General features: G+C 35.8%; 3 protein-coding genes across 4 annotated transcripts; 1 reads left to right on the top strand and 2 right to left on the bottom strand.

Annotated features, from left to right (window-relative positions):
- Window positions 1–433: 433 nt before the first annotated feature.
- Bcat (Branched chain amino acid transaminase) lies at window positions 434–7300 on the bottom strand. The gene is made up of 7 exons (XM_077437971.1): window positions 6973–7300; window positions 4636–4854; window positions 4332–4541; window positions 3506–3736; window positions 3122–3428; window positions 2462–2613; window positions 434–2346 (listed from the first exon to the last, which is right to left on the bottom strand). The coding sequence occupies exons 1-7, from the start codon at window positions 6988–6990 to the stop codon at window positions 2161–2163; spliced, it is 1323 nt and encodes a 440-aa protein (XP_077294097.1). The 5' UTR covers window positions 6991–7300; the 3' UTR covers window positions 434–2160.
- Window positions 7301–11518: 4218 nt separating this feature from the next.
- LOC143916597 (succinate dehydrogenase assembly factor 2, mitochondrial) lies at window positions 11519–12533 on the bottom strand. 2 transcript variants are annotated; one of them, XM_077437779.1, is made up of 3 exons: window positions 12452–12533; window positions 12181–12314; window positions 11519–12109 (listed from the first exon to the last, which is right to left on the bottom strand). In XM_077437779.1, the coding sequence occupies exons 1-3, from the start codon at window positions 12497–12499 to the stop codon at window positions 11836–11838; spliced, it is 456 nt and encodes a 151-aa protein (XP_077293905.1). In that variant the 5' UTR covers window positions 12500–12533; the 3' UTR covers window positions 11519–11835. The 2 variants fall into 2 exon arrangements, with proteins under 2 accessions (XP_077293905.1, XP_077293904.1); XM_077437778.1 differs by having other exon boundaries at window positions 11526–12109; window positions 12443–12510.
- A 7603-nt stretch (window positions 12534–20136) lies between these two features.
- On the top strand, window positions 20137–20815 carry LOC143916618 (vesicle-associated membrane protein 3-like). Its single transcript, XM_077437802.1, has one exon. The coding sequence runs from the start codon at window positions 20253–20255 to the stop codon at window positions 20634–20636; it is 384 nt and encodes a 127-aa protein (XP_077293928.1). The 5' UTR covers window positions 20137–20252; the 3' UTR covers window positions 20637–20815.
- The last annotated feature ends 558 nt before the right edge of the window (window positions 20816–21373 follow it).

The following is a 21373-nucleotide window of genomic DNA, read 5'->3' as shown; positions in this document are numbered from 1 at the left end:
GAAAACACTCCAGGGGGTGATTTTGGCCTGGCATAGATCAGCCGTGGTAGCATTTTTTTTACATACCTGCGCCCTTATTTCATGTTGGGCTAATATAGCAGTGCTGCCAGCATATATGTATGTAGTAGATGGTAGAACCGTGGTATTGAAACTGCATTATACATATGTATATTGGATACATTTATAGAAACTAATTTTGAGGAATAAAAAAATACGCTCCATTTACTAATACGAACTAATTTTTTAAATAAACCTTTGTGAAGAAAAAAAAACAGTGTAAATATATTTATGCTGGCGTCGAAGGAAGTATTTTTTTAGTGTTTTATATCCTATGATAAATTAAATAAAACAATTTTCCACTGAGTATTTTTTTCCCTACAAACGCAATAAAGTAATTATTAGAAGGATATAATAGTAGTAAATAAAAAAAATTGAATTTGCACAAAAAATGCACACGTTTATTTATTTACAAAAATAATTCCCTTTATTACCATATATAATTTTTGGTAGCACGTTGACTTACATCAATATCGTACAAATGTAGTATATATGTATGTATGCAGGTATAATAGCATTATACATATGTGTATGTACACGTGTAGTATACTCGATTTACAAAAGTATGTATTTAAGTCTTGTGAAACTCCACATTGGAAATTATTCGATAATTTTATAAATATTAATGGTATTACCTATATTATTCAATTAATGTAAATCATCTAACGGACAATGATTGTTTTCAAATAAAACTATGTAGCTACCACTACCAGAAAAACACTTAAAGTTATTATTAGAAAGAAATGATAATTTTTAATTAATATGTGAATCCAAGCATTTTAAATGAAAATAAATAGTCACAACTCATGTATATACAAATAATTAAATAATAAATAAATTAATCTCGTACCAAGACTTACAACAGCCATAAATATTTTTATGTTTCATTTGTACACACTTATATCATATCAAAACCTACATATATTAAATTGTATTGATTATAAATACTAATATTAACACATATTGTACATTCAAATATTTTTACATTCAAAAAATGAATAATTTTCTATAGCTTATAAATAAAGAGTTAACAATTTAAGTTTTGAATAGATATAATTAACTTGAAGTTATCCAACATACATATATGTACACATGTACATATGTACTATGTTTAAATACATTATTTTCATTACAAAACATATAATCAAAATCTTAAATTTCATATAGAACAATTCTGGTCAATTATATTATGACTATATGTATGTATATTGGATATATTCTCAATTTTAATATAACCATCTAATATTGATTGGTGCTTTTATTTCAATTGACTAAATTTCATTAAAATAACACTATTTAAAATCGCAATACCAATATAATATGTATGTTATTATCTTTAAAATTATTTTTATTATTTTCATTCAATATTTTTAAATGCTACTATTTCACGTTTCTAACAAAATACTCATTTTTATTTCATTTTGGAAATATCTTTATTTTTTCTAATTATATGTATGTATACATACATATATATTATAGAAAGATACACACAGTGTATTCTCATTAGTGATCAGGAACTTCATATATTTACATATAATATGTATTTATATATAATACATATGTACATATATATGTATACTGAATTTTAATTAAATATATATATCATGATAAATTAATTCATAAAATTATTGCATAATTTTTCTACCAACAGACTACCACAATTTTTGTTAAGAATTTTCTTAATAAAAACTAGTGAAATTCGACTACTTTAACAAAAAAACACTTTTTCCAAGTGGAATTTACATTTATATATAAGCATTTTTTTGATATTATAATTATATATATTTTTTCATTGGACATTTAAATACGGCCATTAGTCGTAGAAAAAATATTAAGTCAAATCATTGCAAATACACATACATACTATATGTCGTGTTTGTTTATGAAATAACAAAATATAAATACTATATTTTCAGAAGATAACCCCTGTCAACAATGGGGTCAGTAATGTAAAGCATCACTAAAAGAAGTGATCACTTACAATATTTCACCCAATATCGTCATCGACGATGCACATCGAAACAACGGAGATTCATTCTGTCTCTTACAATTACACATACCCAAATGAATTACAAATACAAATAAAGTTATAACTTGACGAGATCAAATAGGTTTTGCCCACGGATGTTCGACATGGCCGTACTGAATCGCCAAAAGGGTTTCTCGTATCTTCTTGAATACGCATTCGGGTTGTTGTAATGTGGGTATTAAAATTCCCTCATTCATGTAATCGATGAATCCAATGGGACTTACAACACAAGCTGTACCTGACCCGAATAGCTCCAACAACTGCGGAATAACAAATACATAAACATCATTCGAAGTTTGAAAGATATACAATTTCAAAAAATAAGTGTTTCTTTATAATTATTTTCATGATTGTTGATAACAATTAATGAATTACCCTGTTTTGATTGCGAAGCTCAATGACATCTCCCATTCTGATTGGAGTCTCTTTGACTCTAAGTCCCCAGTGACGAGCTAGTTGAATAATAGAGTGCCGAGTTACACCGGGAAGTATCAAACCATTCAATGGTGGAGTTGACAATACTTTTTCTGTGAAAATAAACATTTATTTTCTTTATATACTGATTACATGTATTGACTTCATTTAAAAATACTTAATAAAATATATAATATACGTATGTGGGAATGTAAATTTCTTATGACAGTCCTTATCGTGTCACAGATTTAATCAAGTTCAGAAAAACAACGATAAAATATGAATATTCTACAGTTCTAGGTCACGTTGATAACATTATATTATTCTGTAACTGATGATGGTTTAAGTTTTTAGCAAAATTCACCACTTCACACAAGATTTTCTAAAATTAATGAACGGAAACCTTTACTCTTAATATCGGTTCATATTAAACATCTATTCTAGTCCTTAATTGAAACAATGATAGATAATAGACAAAATAATTGTGTCGAAGAGACATTTAACTATATCAAATCTAGAGGTCACACCAAGATCAAAAAACATGCAATAAATTTAGTAAACAATATAATTGATGGAATTTTTAGATATCATTATAAGTAGAGTTTTTTTTTAATGAATTACCTCCATCATCGTCGATGGAAACCATGAAAATATTCATAGTGCCAGCTTCGGTCAACTGATGATCTTCCCCATACAACCATAAAACTTGGTGGAGACCCTTCTCCGATGCTTTGTTTTGTATGTCGACAGTTGGTGCATAATTTGAGCCCATTTTCCTATCGCCAACTCCTCCAGGCCAGGCTCGAGTGTATGAGGGATCGGCCAACAACGAAACTGATCCATCGCTGGCCGATTTGAAGTAGGAACCAACTGGGCTCAATATTGCATATAAGAGTGCTGATTCTGACGATGCGACTCCTAATGTTGGCTGTGAAAATTCAAATTTTTCAATATCATTGTCTGTGTGATGAGTATTATGAAAGAGACTTTCAAAGGATTAATTACATCAATTCCTATAAGGGTCGGTCTAATGTAGAGACTAGCGGCTTCACAATGAGGAACCCACTCTTGGTCTATTGAAATGAGACGATTTAGGCATTTGATCATTTCGTCTCCACTGAATGTTGGTAATCCGGCTCTGACTGCAGAGATATTCATTCTTTCCATATTTAGTTCTGGTCGAAAAATTCGTATTTGATCATCTTCTCCTCGAAAAGCTTTCATTCCTTCAAATAACTAAAATTAAATAATACATAATGTAATTTTTGTAATAATATTTTATTTTATTTTATTGTTACAATCAATATACACTCGTCATTACAGATCGCTCCAATGCGACGAGTGTACGATAACGGTCAGAAATACAATAATACATATACAATCAGAATACATAGCATATAACAATTAATCAGTACAGAAATAATAATCATAGAGACATCTATGGATTATTTTTAGATTTTTGTGTACAATTATTATTACAATTTTCATACATATAATAAACACGAAATTATAGAGATATCTATAGATTTCAAATTACTGTGTATAATTTTTACAAATTATACACACAGATTTTGTGACAACAGGAAATGATCACCAATACCAATTTTCAGGAACCGTTTCAACAATGATCAGATAAAATTGGCAAACTCTGATAGAGAATCGATCGATTTGGAGTCACAAAACCCCCAAACCTAACCAGCAGTTTAACGAGGATTCGAACTCTCGACCTCAGTGGTGCTAAATATACACGCTACCATTAATCCAAACTCCTGGCTAAAGTAATGAATGAAGTAATATGAAAGTAAAAATAAATTTCAAGTAAGAAACATACTTCGATTGCATAGTGTAAAACTTTAGCTGCTGGATGTAATACAAGATTTTCGAATGGTATTATTTCAGGCGTTTGCCATCCTCCGAGTTGTTTGTAGAAGAAAATTTTGAGCATGTGATCTGTGAAATATTTCCCAAATTGCAAATCACTATTATCTGGTTTAGGTTGTAGCTGATAGGGTGCTGCAAGCTTTGTATGCAGATCTGTAAACTAATTTTTAAATTGTAAATTAATATTTTGATGACTTATTTACTAGTAACTATACTATTTTGATTAAAAGTTCCGGTTTCAAAAAAAAAAAAACCTTAAACGACGTAGATGGATTTAATTCTTCGTTCTCGTTTGGTTTCAGCCTCAAATAGGGAGCATCTGGAATATTGAGGTTTGCCCTTCTGTAGTCTTCTAAATTTGGGACATTGTTCGGTATAACATCTTCTATTTCTTGAACCCGCAATGATGAACTACATAATCGAACAACTTTTTTGAATTTGTGTTGGTTTTCAAATAAGTGTTTGATCAGCAACTGTAATCAATTGTATAACGTAATTTAAATACATATAATATAATATAATACAACCTTCTCAATATGGCCCTCGTGTATTTTAAACGAATACGCAAAACAGCAATCGTAAATTTACACGAGGGAAAAACATAACAAGACGAAAAAATTCGTTATTTATTTTGTTACTCCTTGATAAGAGTTTTTTTTTTATATTTACGTAGGTGTTATTTTTGAAAAGTAAATATGTATGTGTTTACGTGTGCAATTTGCAAAAAAATACTACAGCAAAATTATCGCACATGCATGTATTTATTATGTGAATTATTGATATTAGTAAATAATATTTTGTTGATCATTGCATTATTTTAAAAAGAGCATAAAATATGTGTGTATACGATCTGTATTGCCGTACATGGTTTGAATTACTATAATATGTATGTTTTTAAAATTCAGTAAAAGTATATTGTTTAAGTTTAGAGCAGTGAAAACTTGGCTTATTGTAATTTACAATTGAAATGTTATCGTAAAGTATATTATTGCAATAATAAGTATAACAATGCTTATTATTGCAATAATATATACATAAATATGTGATGTTCGTATTATTATTTTCTAACGCTGAAAACACTGTTGAAAAAAAAGGTTATCAATGAATTGCAACTTTTCTTTTAGATTTCTGCGCACTGAATACTAATTTGATAATATGTAATGTAAGGTCAAGTCATGTTAATTTTCAGATACAATTTCATCAGATTTTTCTCCAGTTGACAATCTTATAACTAGAGATCGGCGGTCGGTTTCTATTTGGACAAAAAAATGGGTTCATCTCTACTTTTTAGTAAATTTACTATTATTTCCCAGGAAACAGGTGTTGCCTATTGTCAATTTATATTGTCCTACAAAGCTACAGAGCAAAAAAAAGGTTAATAGAAATTGACAATAGGCAACCCCTCTTTCCTGGGAAATAGAACCTGAGCGCCTATCCTTACTTATAACTAGTATATAAGTATATACTATTATAGTACTTTTGATATATTGTTCTTATCGCACTAGAAAACTTGTTTTACGTAATATATGTACGTAAATATTATACGTTGCATGTTTATTGTTTCACATATTATATTATAAATTGTAAATATCAATTCATAATAAATAATTTAGTTCAAAACAACACCACATGCGATGATTTTATTTGAACGAAAATATTATCCTATAATTGTGTATGTTTATAATCCTAGCAATAATTTTCGATTACACACAATAATTATTTTGATTTTATATCTTAATTAACTACAATACAATAATTGAGTTAATAAAAGTTATGAGAGTGATTTTGTGATTAATTCGTATTTAAAATTTGGTGAAGTTCTGTATTGAAATCAAGTGAGAACTAAAAACGCTTTTTTTATCAATTTTAGTACGAATTTAATGTTTAATGGAAGATTAGAATCAGTGGCAAAAATAACCAGGTTTTTTATCGGACAAATGGCCTTGAAATAATCTTTAGGTAAAATTCGTAAAAAAAATTTGTTGTTGAATCCAGAACTAATAAAATTATCTCTAGGTAATTAATTGATAATTACTTAAAATCAATTTTAATACTTTCGATAGGTAATCTGTTTTGTAAAACATTAAAACAGAGTTTACAGCAATTTACATACATTTCATTCATACAATGTTTAAAAAGTGCACTTAAAAATAAAGCATTGAAAGGCAAATAAGTTTTAATTCAATATTTATATTATTACAACATGCAAGATATATAAAATGATAAAAATTAGCATGCGGTTGTAAAACAATATCGAATCCAAGCTTAAATTGCTTTCGAAAACATTGAATTATGATGACACAACAAAAATGCAAATAATTTATTTTTTAATACAGTAGTGTGTGTTTTTGTATATTAAATATGCATGTGCATATACATATGTATACAAACACACATAATAAATAAAAGATAATATTTATGTAGCGACTCTCACTTTTAGTATCTACGGGTCAAATAAGAGTACCAGTACCGTAACCCCAGATATCAAAAATATATGGAATAATTAAAATTAGAAACGAAGACTCGACAACACATATGTATGTACATATCATTGGGTATATTAAGAAACCATGGTGTTAATTTGCACATACCTTTGTCCTTATAACCATCGTGAGAAAGGTTCCTTTTGAAGTTTTCCAACAATCTTCGAATTAATTCGTGTATTATGTGGTTTCGTTTCGATTGAATAACATTCACTCGGATCACTGGAGTTCAGTATCTGTTTCCAGTTACGGTTCACAGTTCAAAATGTCTATCACAGATTTCGGCAAGCGACACACACGAGACACCGAGTCGGAATGAGCCAGTATGAAAGGCGTGCGCGATTATAAATTTATAAATGGTATGCGCAGTTGATGTTCACGAGTAAAATACCCCGTTCAAAACTGATAATGTTTAAGCACACAAACACACATAAACATGTGCGCGCACATCGCCTGAGGAAAGATATACCTATGACGTCTTTACACACACTCAAATATTAACAAAATAAGAGCAGATAATAAGAAGGAAAAAAATAACAAATTCGAGAATATCAAACGTTGATATCTTGCAAATTCCTAATGACTTTTCATGGAAAAACAAGTGTGTATTTCGATATTTACATGTAACATTTGCAAAAGCTTCTCTTTAAGTGGTTAATAATAATAACTTGTTTATTCCAGACGATAGGGAGAATAGTGAAATCCTCACCGTCCATATAAATAATATATAGATAATAAATACAATAGTATCGAATAATAATTTATTTATTTATTTAAAGTTTGGACCATTGTAGCATTACAGGAATTCCTAATGCGCCACAATGGTCAAAAATATAACAGAAAAGAAAAGAAACAAAATAATAACTAAAGAAATTAGACATAACAAAAACAAAACAAATACATATGTATATACTCAAACAACTAATAATAATAATAATAATAATTACAAATTATAAAAAACAACAAAGAAGGGAATGTATTATAAAAGAAAAGAGAGAAAGAAAAATAAATATAAACATATGTTTATACATAGACAATAATACATGTATACATAATCATAAAAAAACAATAATAAAAAAAATATATATAATAATATTAATAACGAATAATAATAATAATAAGAAGAATAATTAATTAATAATGGAGTAGTTCCATCCATCGAACATATAGTGAAGAAGACAATTAGACGATAAAAATACACGAAGACACAAAGTACATTTAAATAAGAAGTCCATATAAATAATATATAGATAATAAATACAATAATAATAAAAAATAAATAAATATATAAATAATAATAATAATAACGAATAATAATAATAATAAGAAGAATAATTAATTAATAATGGAGTAGTTCCATCCATCGAACATACAGTGAAGAAGACAATTAGACGATAAAAATACACGAAGACGTAGAGAGGCCGCTCTCATCCTGAGAATGGCCTCAAAGTGAGGCATGTGCCCTTCCATTAACATTTGCGACGCGCTGCAACCTCTTGATAGGATGAAGAGAGCACGGTAACAATTGTTATATCGAACCTTTATCTTCCTCATTGTCTCCCGCTTGTATCTGGTCCACAGTTCTCCAGTATAGAGGCTAGTACAAAAGGACATAAATAGTTGTCACTCAACTTCTACACTGGAGTGGTAAAACCGTCTTATCAGCATATTTGCCCTTACACAAATAGCTCTCCTCTCTTTAGTTATTTATTTATTTTAAGAATACTCGGGAAAGGCGGAAAAGCCGGTCTGCCCAAATAAGTAAAAGATAAATTAAAAATCATAATATATATATATATATTATAATAGTACAAAATAAGGGATGCAATTACAGATGAAAAATGTTAATCTTAGGTTTCGGTTTGTTACAGGCACAATACATACATTTTACATTTAAAGAATAATATGTTAATTTAAAAAAGTAGTGCTTCTTTCCACCAATGAGTGTTTCTTGAAGGTCAAAAAATTCATTTCAATTTTTTAACAATGAATTTCAATTCATTTTTTTATCGTAAATTTATTTAACAGATCATAAAAGGAAAAAAAACCTTCAAGCAAATAAAATATACATATAAAAAATTACTGTTTTATAAAATGAAAAAATCTTTTAGTGTAAACATGTGTACATTTTATTTCATCTTTAAATGACCATTTAAAATGTGAAATTAATCAATTTATGAGTAATCACATATGAATACAATTTTTAGTCCCATATGTGATTGCATTCAATAACCATCCGCGATTTCTTTTTTCCAAAAAGTTTAAGAAATTGAAATCTTCTTCTATATATATGTATATATATACATATACATATATATATATATATATATATATATATATATATATATATATATATATACAGGGCTTTTTTTGAAAAAAAAGGTGCCGGAATTCACTTCTTGTCAATTTTTTTATTAGACGATATTATATTCAAATTATATTACATCGGATATTCGTTTGAAACGTAAAAAATGCTAAGAAAAAGGATGCCGGAAAGCCGTTACATAGGAAATAAAACTCTGAATATGTATATATATAGATTTTTCTATGTTTGAGGGTAGCATGAGTCGAAAAAGATTGGAAACTTATTACAAGACTAAAATATTAATATTGCAATAAAATACTATTATATATTTAGATAAAAATTCTTCCGTATATTTAAAACTTATTATATAATGCTTAAGAACCATATAAACAAAAATAGCAATTATGTATTTATTTATGTATGCGAATTTTAAATTTTCTGATTGAAATAAGTTTAGGAATTGCAGCATTTATTTCCACACATACACATAAATAAAAATGATTTACCACTACATATCTTTTGTACAATTAATTTGGCTTAAGTTTCGCAAAAATGATAATGTAGAATTTTGACCTCAAACTTATCAGGTCCAGATAGTACTAGTATGATGAAAAAGTCGTCAAAATTAAATGTTGCTTATCGGTACGGAAGGTAATCAATGCACATATTTTTCATAAACAAAATGAACAGCATTGTTTATGCTCAGTTGACTTTACATAACGTAAATTGCGCTTCAGGTTTGCGAAAATTGCAATCCCTACTAATGAAATTTGTATTTGTCGTATTTTAAAAAGTTCGAGAATGCCGTGGGTCAACGAAAGGTCCGATCGAGTCGAAAAGTAATAGAAGTAAAATGGCATTACATTTACATAATTGTGTGGCGAAAAATATACACACACACCTCCATGTACCTCTGTATGAACAATGATTAATTTAAATATTGACCGTGCTCATTGAAAAACCATACGTCCACTTGATGATATCGCGATTCACCACAGTCATTGCAAATACGCCGTTTTAGCGATTCTTGTGGACGTTCCGAATATATATTAAACATACACACCTTTCGATGCAAAAGCTCACATAAATCTATATACGTATTTACATATGAATATGTTTATAGTGTGTTCTATATTTATGCTGGTTTTATTCTATTTAAGCCTTGCATATTATGTACAAATGAATTCGTCCTGATCTCTTGAAGTTATTTAACTTTTTAATATAAACTAATATGATAATGTATTTGTTCAATAATGGGGAATATGTGTATGCATATATGATTATTGTATTATTTTTATACATAATTTGAATCATCATAGCATATGCTAATTAATTAATGTCTCGGATAGCGCCGGATATGTGTTATAGTATGTACATATGTACTACATACATTCTACAAAAATAAATTATATACACATGTACATTAAACAAAATATTAATGATGAAGATGATATTTCACGGAATTGTCTTTTCATTTGATGTTCATATGTAGATACATTATTAAATTTATGAATTACAACTTCAACATAAATGTACTAAAGAATTACTCTCAGTTTTATGCGAGATATAAACGTGCTCTTTAAATCAATAGAAATTAAAATAACAATCGTAGAATGAATTATTTCATCGATGAAAATGTTAATACACGTTCATTAAATATTACTTCGTCACAAGGTTAAGCAAACTGCCAATTTTGAACTGTTGAACGTTTTAGAATGCGCGACAAAGCACCTGAACACATATTTATCGTATCAGTCCTCCACATTTATTATATTCGATTTTGAATTATAGGTTATTAAACGTTTTGAATTTTGAATTATAGGTTATTAAACGTTTTGAATTTTGAATTATAGGTATTAGAAACAGGTTATTAAACGTTTTATTATTGCGTCGTTATTGAGGATAATAAATTAACTTTTTATGTAGAAATAGCTAACTTTTATTAATACATAGTTGGAACGTCCGATGTACATAATATATATATATATATATATGTATTATATTACATATGGTTCGGTGATTACTAGTCAAATGTGAACCGGTCACAGGACAACCGGTCGCTCTAGATCTGTCACACGTCATCACCCGTCACATTAAAACTGGTCACGAGAAAACTGGTCACACCATAAAACTAGTCACGAGAAAACTGGTGACACCCTAAAATCGGTCACGAGTAAACTGGTTGACCGATTTTAGGGTGTGACCAGTTTTCTCGTGACCAGTTTTAGGGTGTGACCAGTTTTAGTGTGACCGATATAGAGCGACCGGTTGTCCTGTGACTGGTTCACATATGACTAGTAGTCCGTTTACCATTACATATTTATAAGTAGTCGTATTGAAAAACCCAATCATCTAAAAACGTGTTTTTATTAAATAAATAAACAGAAAAATTCTGCTTAAAAATAATTACATGTCTACTTACATATTGTACATTTCTCGAGGAAAAGAAAATATAAATGCAATTAATATTAATTAATAATACAATTTTTTTTCTTAAATAAATAATGAAAATATCATATGTATTTCAATGAAATTTATGTATGTGCTACGAATAAGTCAAGAACAATTTCTAAAGAGTTGTCGATAGTCTAATAGTTCAGAGAAGATACTTTTAATATTGGAGCTTTTTGACTGCTCAGTTCCAAGAATAAAAAAAAAATTGGAGACTAATTCAAATCTGGCTGCCTGAGTCTGACATCCTTGTTCTTATTTTCTACGTGTTCTTTTAATAAATCCATGATCTCATTGTTGTATTCAGCTGGTGTTGGCTTGTGTCCTGCCGCCCAGTAAAATATATCCCAATCGTTGGATGGCAAGTTGATCAAACGGTCATACAGATTCGTCTGGTCTTCATTCATGTTATTTAAGTACTTGGCGGCGAAAGTGCTCAATAGCAAATCATTCTCCAACATTCCTCGCTTACGAGATTGATACAATAGCCTAGATTAATTTAATTCAGATTAATTTAGTTTTGAAACATATATCAAAATATTTTAAACACAAATTCGTACCTAGCTTTGCGTTTTTCTAGCGTTTCCTGTCTTTCCACGTTATATTTGGGTATTTCGATAGTATCGTCATCGTCTCGGTGTACAATATCGGAATACCTTGCAACTGATTGTAAAATTCCGAGGCTTTCAGTATTCTGTAAAATATTTGTATAAAAATATGTATCAAATCTTACGTAATACGTACATAAGCAATAAAGTAATTAATATAATTGTATTATTAATAAAAAATAAAGAATAATGAAATGGTAGGAAAAATAGTAACCAATCGTACTTTTACAGTCAGAGCTCGCGAAAATATTAATCCGCGAAAAAGAGACATCTTGACAGCTGTCAAAGTGAGAATTGCCACTTTAACATATATTCAGTATTACCATCACTTAATTTGGCAAGAAAAATTAATAATAATAATAATAAATATTAAAATCAAACAAGGGAAACAGTCACAGAATACTTTATATTTAATACAGAATACCGTCTTTATTATTTTTTATGTACATATTTATTTTTTGTATAGATACATTTTCAAAAATTAAAATGAAGATTTGGAAAATTTAAAGCACATACATACGTGTATATATTTATTATTTATTTATTTACAAATTTGCCATAGTGACTTTACAGATCAACTCCAAGTCGTAACTATGGCTACATAAAAAGAAAATTAATTATTATTATATTATATTATTATAATATATTAATCAAAAAAACAAATATAAAATATAAAAATACAAAATTGTAAAAACATAAAATATAAAAATATGAAAAATAAAAATATAAAAATTTAAAAATATAATATGTTATAAGGTGGTACGATCTCAAACAAAACAATACCTGAACCAGATCAGTATATTTTATATTAAACAAATCTAATCTAATAAAAATCCGGTTAAGGAGCTTGATGCCCCTGGCGACAGGGGACGAAAGCATTAAATTGGCACGTGCCCCAGGTGGGAAGAACAATTCGCGGTATCTAGTAGATCTGAATTTGCTGGGAACATTGAATTTCAACTCAGCAAGAATACGAGTGTAGGAATCTCGTCGTCGTCATCGTCATCGAAACCTTCGAGAATATTCCGCAACAACAAACTACATTCCCGAAACCCAGACGACATGCACCTGCAGTCATTATATTAAACTCAGGCGGAACGCCCCTACCAGTCGAGTGGAACCAAAACGGTCGAAACACGCCGCCACCATTAAAATACATCGAGCGGAAAGGCGCCAAGCATTCCAGAAAATTCGACGCCTCGACGAAAACAAAATTCCTCTCGTACGCGTCAATAACCACTTCCATCAAGCATTCCAGAAAATTCGACGCCTCGACGAAAACAAAATTCCTCTCGTACGCGTCAATAACCACTTCCATCAAGCATTCCAGAAAATTCGACGCCTCGACGAAAACAAAATTCCTTTCGTACGCGTCAATAACCACTTCCACCAAGCATTCCAAAAACACTATAAAAGGAGGTACAACCCAAACCACGCCAGTCGACCCAGAGCAGCAAGCGTCGACACACAGCAGCAGACCAGTCAACATACAGCTCCTGACCAGCCACCACTACACTACGCGGACTTGGAAGATCAACCAGCCGGACGAGCCAGCAACACACTGCCGTATCCAGAGACCTTCCGTACATAGCTGAATGCTGAGCCAGCGACACTCTACCATATCCAGAGACCGCTGAACGACATACTTTTGCCCACAAATACCATACCTTTGTACAACCATAGGCAAACAATAAAACTTTATAAAACTAGCACAACAGTGTTTCGTTAGGCCGGGATACGGTCAACACACATGTAACCCGCCTACATTGGTACTAATCCGACGTGATCTACGCAACCTTCTGATCATCCAACAGCGCTGTCAACACATCGCTACCCCGCCTACATTGGTGACCCCATCTTTGAACCACACAACAGTGTTTCGTTAGGCCGGGATACGGTCAACACATCGTACCCCCCGCCTACATTGGTGACCCCATCTTTGAACTACGCAGCCTTCATAGCAGTCAACAGCGCAGTCAACACGGCAGCCCACAGTGCAGCCTCCACAACAACCAACAGCCGCCACGACAGCAGTCAACAGCGCAGCCTACATAGCAGCCCACATCGCAGCCTACATAGCAGCCCACAGCGCAGCCTACATAGCAACCCACATCGCAGCCTACATAGCAGCCCACATCGCAGCCTACATAGCAGCCCACATTGCAGCCTACATATCAGCCCACATCGCAGCCTACATAGCAGCCCACATCGCAGCCTACATAGCAGCCCACATCGCAGCCTACATAGCAGCCCACCTCGCAGCCTACATAGCAACCGCAGACTTCATAGCAACCGCAGACTTCACGCAACCGCAGCCTTCAACGCAGTCTACAACGCAACCCTCAACGCAGACTTCAAACGCAGTCCGCTACATGTCCCCACAACTAGTGACCATGTCAAACAACTCCGCAGCTTTCGCCACAACAAGACGCAACCCGGAGACAACAACCAAATGGATCCACTACTGTTGATCCGCCAGCACCGCTCATCACACCTTCGATGAGTCATCACCTCGATGAGCCCATGCAGGACGCCGCAGCCTGCACAACAGCACCGTCCAGACCGTCACAAACCTTCACTACCATTGTAACGACCGAAACAGTAACATGGTGTGAAAGTACATATGGACCAGCTACCAACACAACCCGCTGTTGAGTCAACCCACTCCAGCACAACCGGCGAAACAAATCGCCACTGAGCCAACTAGCTCCAACACAACACAGCCGCTGTCGAGACAACTAACTCCAGCACAATCAGCACAACGCCTGCACAACAACATCGTCCAGACCACCAACCTTCACTATCAACGTAGCCTAGACAGAATAAGCAACATGGTAGAAAAGAACAACTCGAACTGGTACGCAAAACGAGACCCGCTGTCGAGACAACCGACTCCAGCACAACCAACGAAGACCAGCACTCAACGCACTTCGCTAACCAACAGTCTCCACACAAATCCCGCTGTCGAGACAACTAACTCCAGCACAACCAACGAAGACCAGCACTCAACGCACTTCGTCAACCAACGTTCTTCACGCAAGATCCGCTGTCGAGACAACTAACTCCAGCACAACCAACGAAGACCAGCACTCAACGCACTTCGTCAACCAACGTTCTTCACGCAAGATCCGCTGTCGAGACAAATAACTCCAGCACAACCAACGAAGACCAGCACTCAACGCACTTCGTCAACCAACGTTCTTCACGCAAGATCCGCTGTCGAGACAACTAACTCCAGCACAACCAACGAAGACCAGCACTCAACGCACTTCGTCAACCAACGTTCTTCACGCAAGATCCGCTGTCGAGACAACTAACTCCAGCACAACCAACGAAGACCAGCACTCAACGCACTTCGTCAACCAACGTTCTTCACGCAAGATCCGCTGTCGAGACAACTAACTCCAGCACAACCAACGAAGACCAGCACTCAACGCACTTCGTCAACCAACGTTCTTCACGCAAGACCCGCTGCCGAGACAACTAACTCCAGCACAACCAGCAAAACAGTCACGCGAATGACTCCACGCAGAACACAACAGCCTGCACAACAGCACCATCCAAGCCATCACAAACCTTCACTACCAACGCAGCTCGCCCAAAATAAGCAACCTGGTAGAGAACAAGACTTGGACCGGCATGCAACACAAGACCCGCTGTTGAGACAACTTTCTCCAGCACAACCGGACAAACAACGACGCCATCGAGTCAATAGACTCCAACACATCAAGATTCCCACAAAATCACACACATCGTTAACACTCACCGGAGAGCCATGTAGGAATCTCGTCGTCGTCATCGTCATCGAAACCTTCGAGAATATTCCGCAACAACAAACTACATTCCCGAAACCCAGACGACATGCACCTGCAGTCATTATATTAAACTCAGGCGGAACGCCCCTACCAGTCGAGTGGAACCAAAACGGTCGAAACACGCCGCCACCATTAAAATACATCGAGCGGAAAGGCGCCAAGCATTCCAGAAAATTCGACGCCTCGACGAAAACAAAATTCCTCTCGTACGCGTCAATAACCACTTCCATCAAGCATTCCAGAAAATTCGACGCCTCGACGAAAACAAAATTCCTCTCGTACGCGTCAATAACCACTTCCATCAAGCATTCCAGAAAATTCGACGCCTCGACGAAAACAAAATTCCTTTCGTACGCGTCAATAACCACTTCCACCAAGCATTCCAAAAACACTATAAAAGGAGGTACAACCCAAACCACGCCAGTCGACCCAGAGCAGCAAGCGTCGACACACAGCAGCAGACCAGTCAACATACAGCTCCTGACCAGCCACCACTACACTACGCGGACTTGGAAGATCAACCAGCCGGACGAGCCAGCAACACACTGCCGTATCCAGAGACCTTCCGTACATAGCTGAATGCTGAGCCAGCGACACTCTACCATATCCAGAGACCGCTGAACGACATACTTTTGCCCACAAATACCATACCTTTGTACAACCATAGGCAAACAATAAAACTTTATAAAACTAGCACAACAGTGTTTCGTTAGGCCGGGATACGGTCAACACACATGTAACCCGCCTACATTGGTACTAATCCGACGTGATCTACGCAACCTTCTGATCATCCAACAGCGCTGTCAACACATCGCTACCCCGCCTACATTGGTGACCCCATCTTTGAACCACACAACAGTGTTTCGTTAGGCCGGGATACGGTCAACACATCGTACCCCGCCTACACGAGGATTACACATTAATCCAATTAGAAGTTTTTAAAAATGTTTTCCCAGATATACTGTACGCCGTGACTCGAGGGAATTATAGCCTAGTGCTCCCAGTAGATAGGCACTTGGATACAGATAGAGATATATATTTAATTTATATATATATATATATATATATATATATATATATATATATATATATATATATATATATATATATATATATATATATATATATATATATATATATATATATATATATATGGCATTAAATTATCCAAGGGGGAGGGGGGGGGGGGGGGAGGCATGGCACCTTCCTTGAAGTTAGACCAGCAGCATTTAAGATTATACTCGATTGAAAAGAATAAATTATTTTCAATCAAGGTCAGCTAATAGGATCGAGCCCGGCGCCTTTCGGTGTTTAATTATCAACGCAATCACCAAGCCACGCTGCTGGCTAAGCCAATTAAGGTCTGTTCATACCTATCCAGTACGACTCGTATCCTGTAGGTGTCATGCAAGTGCGGATAGTATTCTTTGGTACTATAGGGGATGAACGAATGAGACGACTGGCATGTTAATGCACGTGTTTATTATATGACAGCTGAAGACGGAGTGGGTAGCAGCTCTCCGAACCCAGCCGGGTTGGTCCCCACTCGCAGGAAGGCAACCAAACTCGACCATGTCGTATAAGCGAGCCGCCACATCACTCCCCCCCCAGCATCAGCGATACCAAAATTACAAAGAAACAAATTTTACAAAAGAAAAAAATTATTGTTACACAAAGAGAAAAAATTATTACGTGGGGAGAAAAAAAATTGTTGACGTGGGTCATCCGCTGTGTACATAGGTGTACCGCCCTGAATGGTCGGTAGATTCGAGGGCGGTGACGTCGCGAGCAGGACGGTGGCTGGTCCGATGGTCGCGCCGATCAATGCGATGCTGCGGCGGCGCCGCTCTTCCGAGGCTGATGTCGGTTGGTGGGGCGGCGGGGGCGGCAGGGGCATCGATGTGGTTGATGATACTCCGAGCTGGACTGTGAGTCGTTGTGGCTCGTGGAGGTGTTGTAGCGCTACCGCCCGTCTCGGCGTGACGACGCTCGTGGGGACGGACGGGGCCTTGATGATGATGATGATGATGGTGCTGAGGTGGTGTATGTCTTGTGGTGCTGGATGACCGTTCTATGTGCGGGCACGGTGCGGTGCTGGGGTATTCCGCGGGAGCGGGGGCGGGGGCGGTAGCGGGGGCCGGGGCGAGGGCGGAGGCTGAGGGGGCAGCGCTTAGCTGGAAAACGTCGACCGGCCGCTGTGTCTCGAAAACGCGGTCTGCGACCGCCGTCAGCTCTTTTATGTTGGTCGTCGTCATCGTTGCGAGCGCCGACTGCACGGGAACTGGAAGTCTTCGCGTCCACATGACTCTCAAGAAATCTGTCGAGCACGTGTTGCCCGCGGTCGCCTTCATGTGGAACCACAAGTCTGATGGTCGGCTGTCGCTGATCTGAAGATTCGCCATCAGTCTGTTGATGCGATTGTCGTGGCTGTCCGAGAACGCCTCTACCAATCTTCTTTTGGTAGTTTCATAACGGTTTCCCTTGGCCTGCTCCAAAAGGATGTCTCGGATGAGCGGGAGGAACTTGTTGTCGAGGAGTCCCACGACCGTGGCGAATTTCGCCTCGTCCGACTTGATGAGCGCGCACGGAAACTGCGTTTCGAGTCGTGCGAACCACAGCTCGGGCGCTTCGTCCCAGAAGGGCGGAACGCGCACGGCTATCCTCGCCACTTCTATCTCTGCTCCTGAATAGGCTTCTGCCGCGGGGGTAGAGGCGGGGGTGGCGGCGGGGGCCTCGTCGAGAAGGCCTGTGATGATGGGCGCCATGCTTGTACCGTACGTTTTTGACAGCTGCGTGTTTTGACAGCTGCGTGTTTTGACAGATGCGTGTTCTTGTTTTGTAGGGGTCACCAGTTAGGGGATGAACGAATGAGACGACTGGCATGTTAATGCACGTGTTTATTATATGACAGCTGAAGACGGAGTGGGTAGCAGCTCTCCGAACCCAGCCGGGTTGGTCCCCACTCGCAGGAAGGCAACCAAACTCGACCATGTCGTATAAGCGAGCCGCCACAGTACATTATATGGACGTATTCATACTCCATTCGCGCATGTGCATTTACGCATTCATGCGCGTCCATATAGAATGTACTAAAGAATACTATCCGCCATGGGCGCCCGCAGGGGGGGGGGGCAAGGGGGGGCACTTTCCCCCCTGGATTGATTGAAAATAGTCAAATAATGTTACTTTTATTTTAAATCACTTCGCCTTAGCATGTCAGGAAGTGATTTAAATATGTGCGACATGTCAGGAAATGGAAAACGTTGTTTCAGGGAATCTTGGCTAACCTAGTATACTCCATGGGTATAAAAGGAATTCAAGGTGCCTATCAAAGTACAAAGTACAAAGATTTTAACGAATGTGCCAGAAACCATACCAGCTCAGCATGGCATCGTGGCATCTCAACAAGATGCTGAACACTTCGCATCAACCATTAGAGATCCAAATAAGGATATTATTTGTCAGATAGATAATTCTTTAAAACGAACTATTGAAGAAAACAGAAAGAACCAAAGAACTCCCAAGACAGTGTGGAAGACAAAAGCATCGAAGTAATCCGGGAACGATAAGTGTTGAAGAGTATTTCAGACAAACAGTTTACATTCCATACTTAGATTCTCCAATGAACTCAATGGAGAGTCGATTTTGTGAAGCCAACAGTGCACAATTTAACTTAGCGTTGCTACATCCTTCGAAATTGTGCAAACTGAATCGTCAACATTTTGAGGATATAATGTCTATTATTAATCAGGTATACCACATTGATAATTTTGAGTTGGTTTGATTTTTGGAAAACGCGAGAATACAAAAGTAGCCAAGATTTCATCGACTTTACTAAAAATATTTTGTCCCCCCCTTAGAAAATTTTCTGCGGGCGCCCATGCTATCCGCACTTGCATGACACCTGCAGGATACGGGTGGTGCTGGATAGGTATAAACAGACCTTTAACCAACATTGACTCTTGTATTATCAAGGGCTAAAATCTTAATTTCCAATGATTTAAACAATGACATTTTGTGCAATTGTTGAATGATTATTATTGTTTTTGGAGTTGTGTTGGTAGCAGTGTGGAGCGTTTGTCGTGCGGTTGATTTGTCGAGTGACGTGAGCGCGGCAGCCATTTTACCTGTTGCTCCTTAGGCGAGACCGAGAACGAAAGCGGGATCGTCAACTGACGAACTTCGGGCTTCCAATCCACCGAATTAGACATGGAAGAGCAGGGCGGATCAGGTCGCGTGTCTTCGGACAATCGCGCGCTCCAACAGACCCAGGACCAGGTGAACGAAGTCGTGGGAATAATGCGCGTAAACGTACAAAAGGTACTCGAGCGCGACCAGAAGCTGTCGGAGCTGGACACCAGGGCGGACGCTCTCCAGCACGGGGCCAGTCAATTCGAGCAGCAAGCGACCAAGCTGAAGCGCAAGTACTGGTGGAAGAACCTCAAGATGATGATAATCATCGGCGTGTTGGCCTTGGTCTTACTCATATTGATCATCTGGTGGGCGACGCCCGAAAGTTCCGGCTCTGGTGATAAGGCTATAGCTGCGTCATCTTCATCCTCATCCTCTTCCTCTGCCACCGCCTCGCCCTGATCTGTCCTTTCGACGGCCACACACTTTCCCCATTATCATTTAATTGTGCATTTTTGTTCTACAATTTGGAAAGACATCGAACTAAACTTTTTATGTACATTTTCATTGCAGCCGTGTGTAAATATGGTGCCTTCAATCAATCGTCAGGGTTTTTTTATTGTACTAGGTTAATGCGAAGAAGTGTCTCATTCATTCGTGACAAATTTGGGATTGAAAAAATTGTAGCACAATTCCGGGAAAAAAGTATACTTTCGCATTCACTTGTTTTTATATAAATTTTTTTAAAACTAAATTATCTTAATATATTGAGACCAAAGCTGATCATCAGATATATATATATATATATATATATATATATATATATATATATATATATATATATATATATATATATATATATATATATATATATATATATATTTGATACTTTGATTTCGTGATATTGTATTTTTTCTATGAGAACTATATATTCGTATCCTAATTAGTATTAATATATAAAATGAGAGAGAAATATAAGTATAATATGTTATCAGTTACATGAAAATAAAATCTAGTAAACTTACGACATATCCTAAAGATGCCTTTTCAGAAAGTATATTAACTTGTGATGTAATTAGTGTTAACGTGGGTTACAATTAAGTTTGTATTGTGAATTTATAAAATTAAGGATTACGGGACCCCAAACTTCGTGCACACCATTCTAAATTTAATTCAAACTTCTTGCGACGAACTCTGTT

This window comes from Arctopsyche grandis, chromosome 9 (assembly GCF_051622035.1).
Source record: "Arctopsyche grandis isolate Sample6627 chromosome 9, ASM5162203v2, whole genome shotgun sequence".
In the NCBI taxonomy this organism is placed as follows: domain Eukaryota; kingdom Metazoa; phylum Arthropoda; class Insecta; order Trichoptera; family Hydropsychidae; genus Arctopsyche; species Arctopsyche grandis.
The sequence above is the reverse complement of the archived record's forward strand: the minus strand, read 5'-3'. Positions and strand labels throughout refer to the sequence as shown.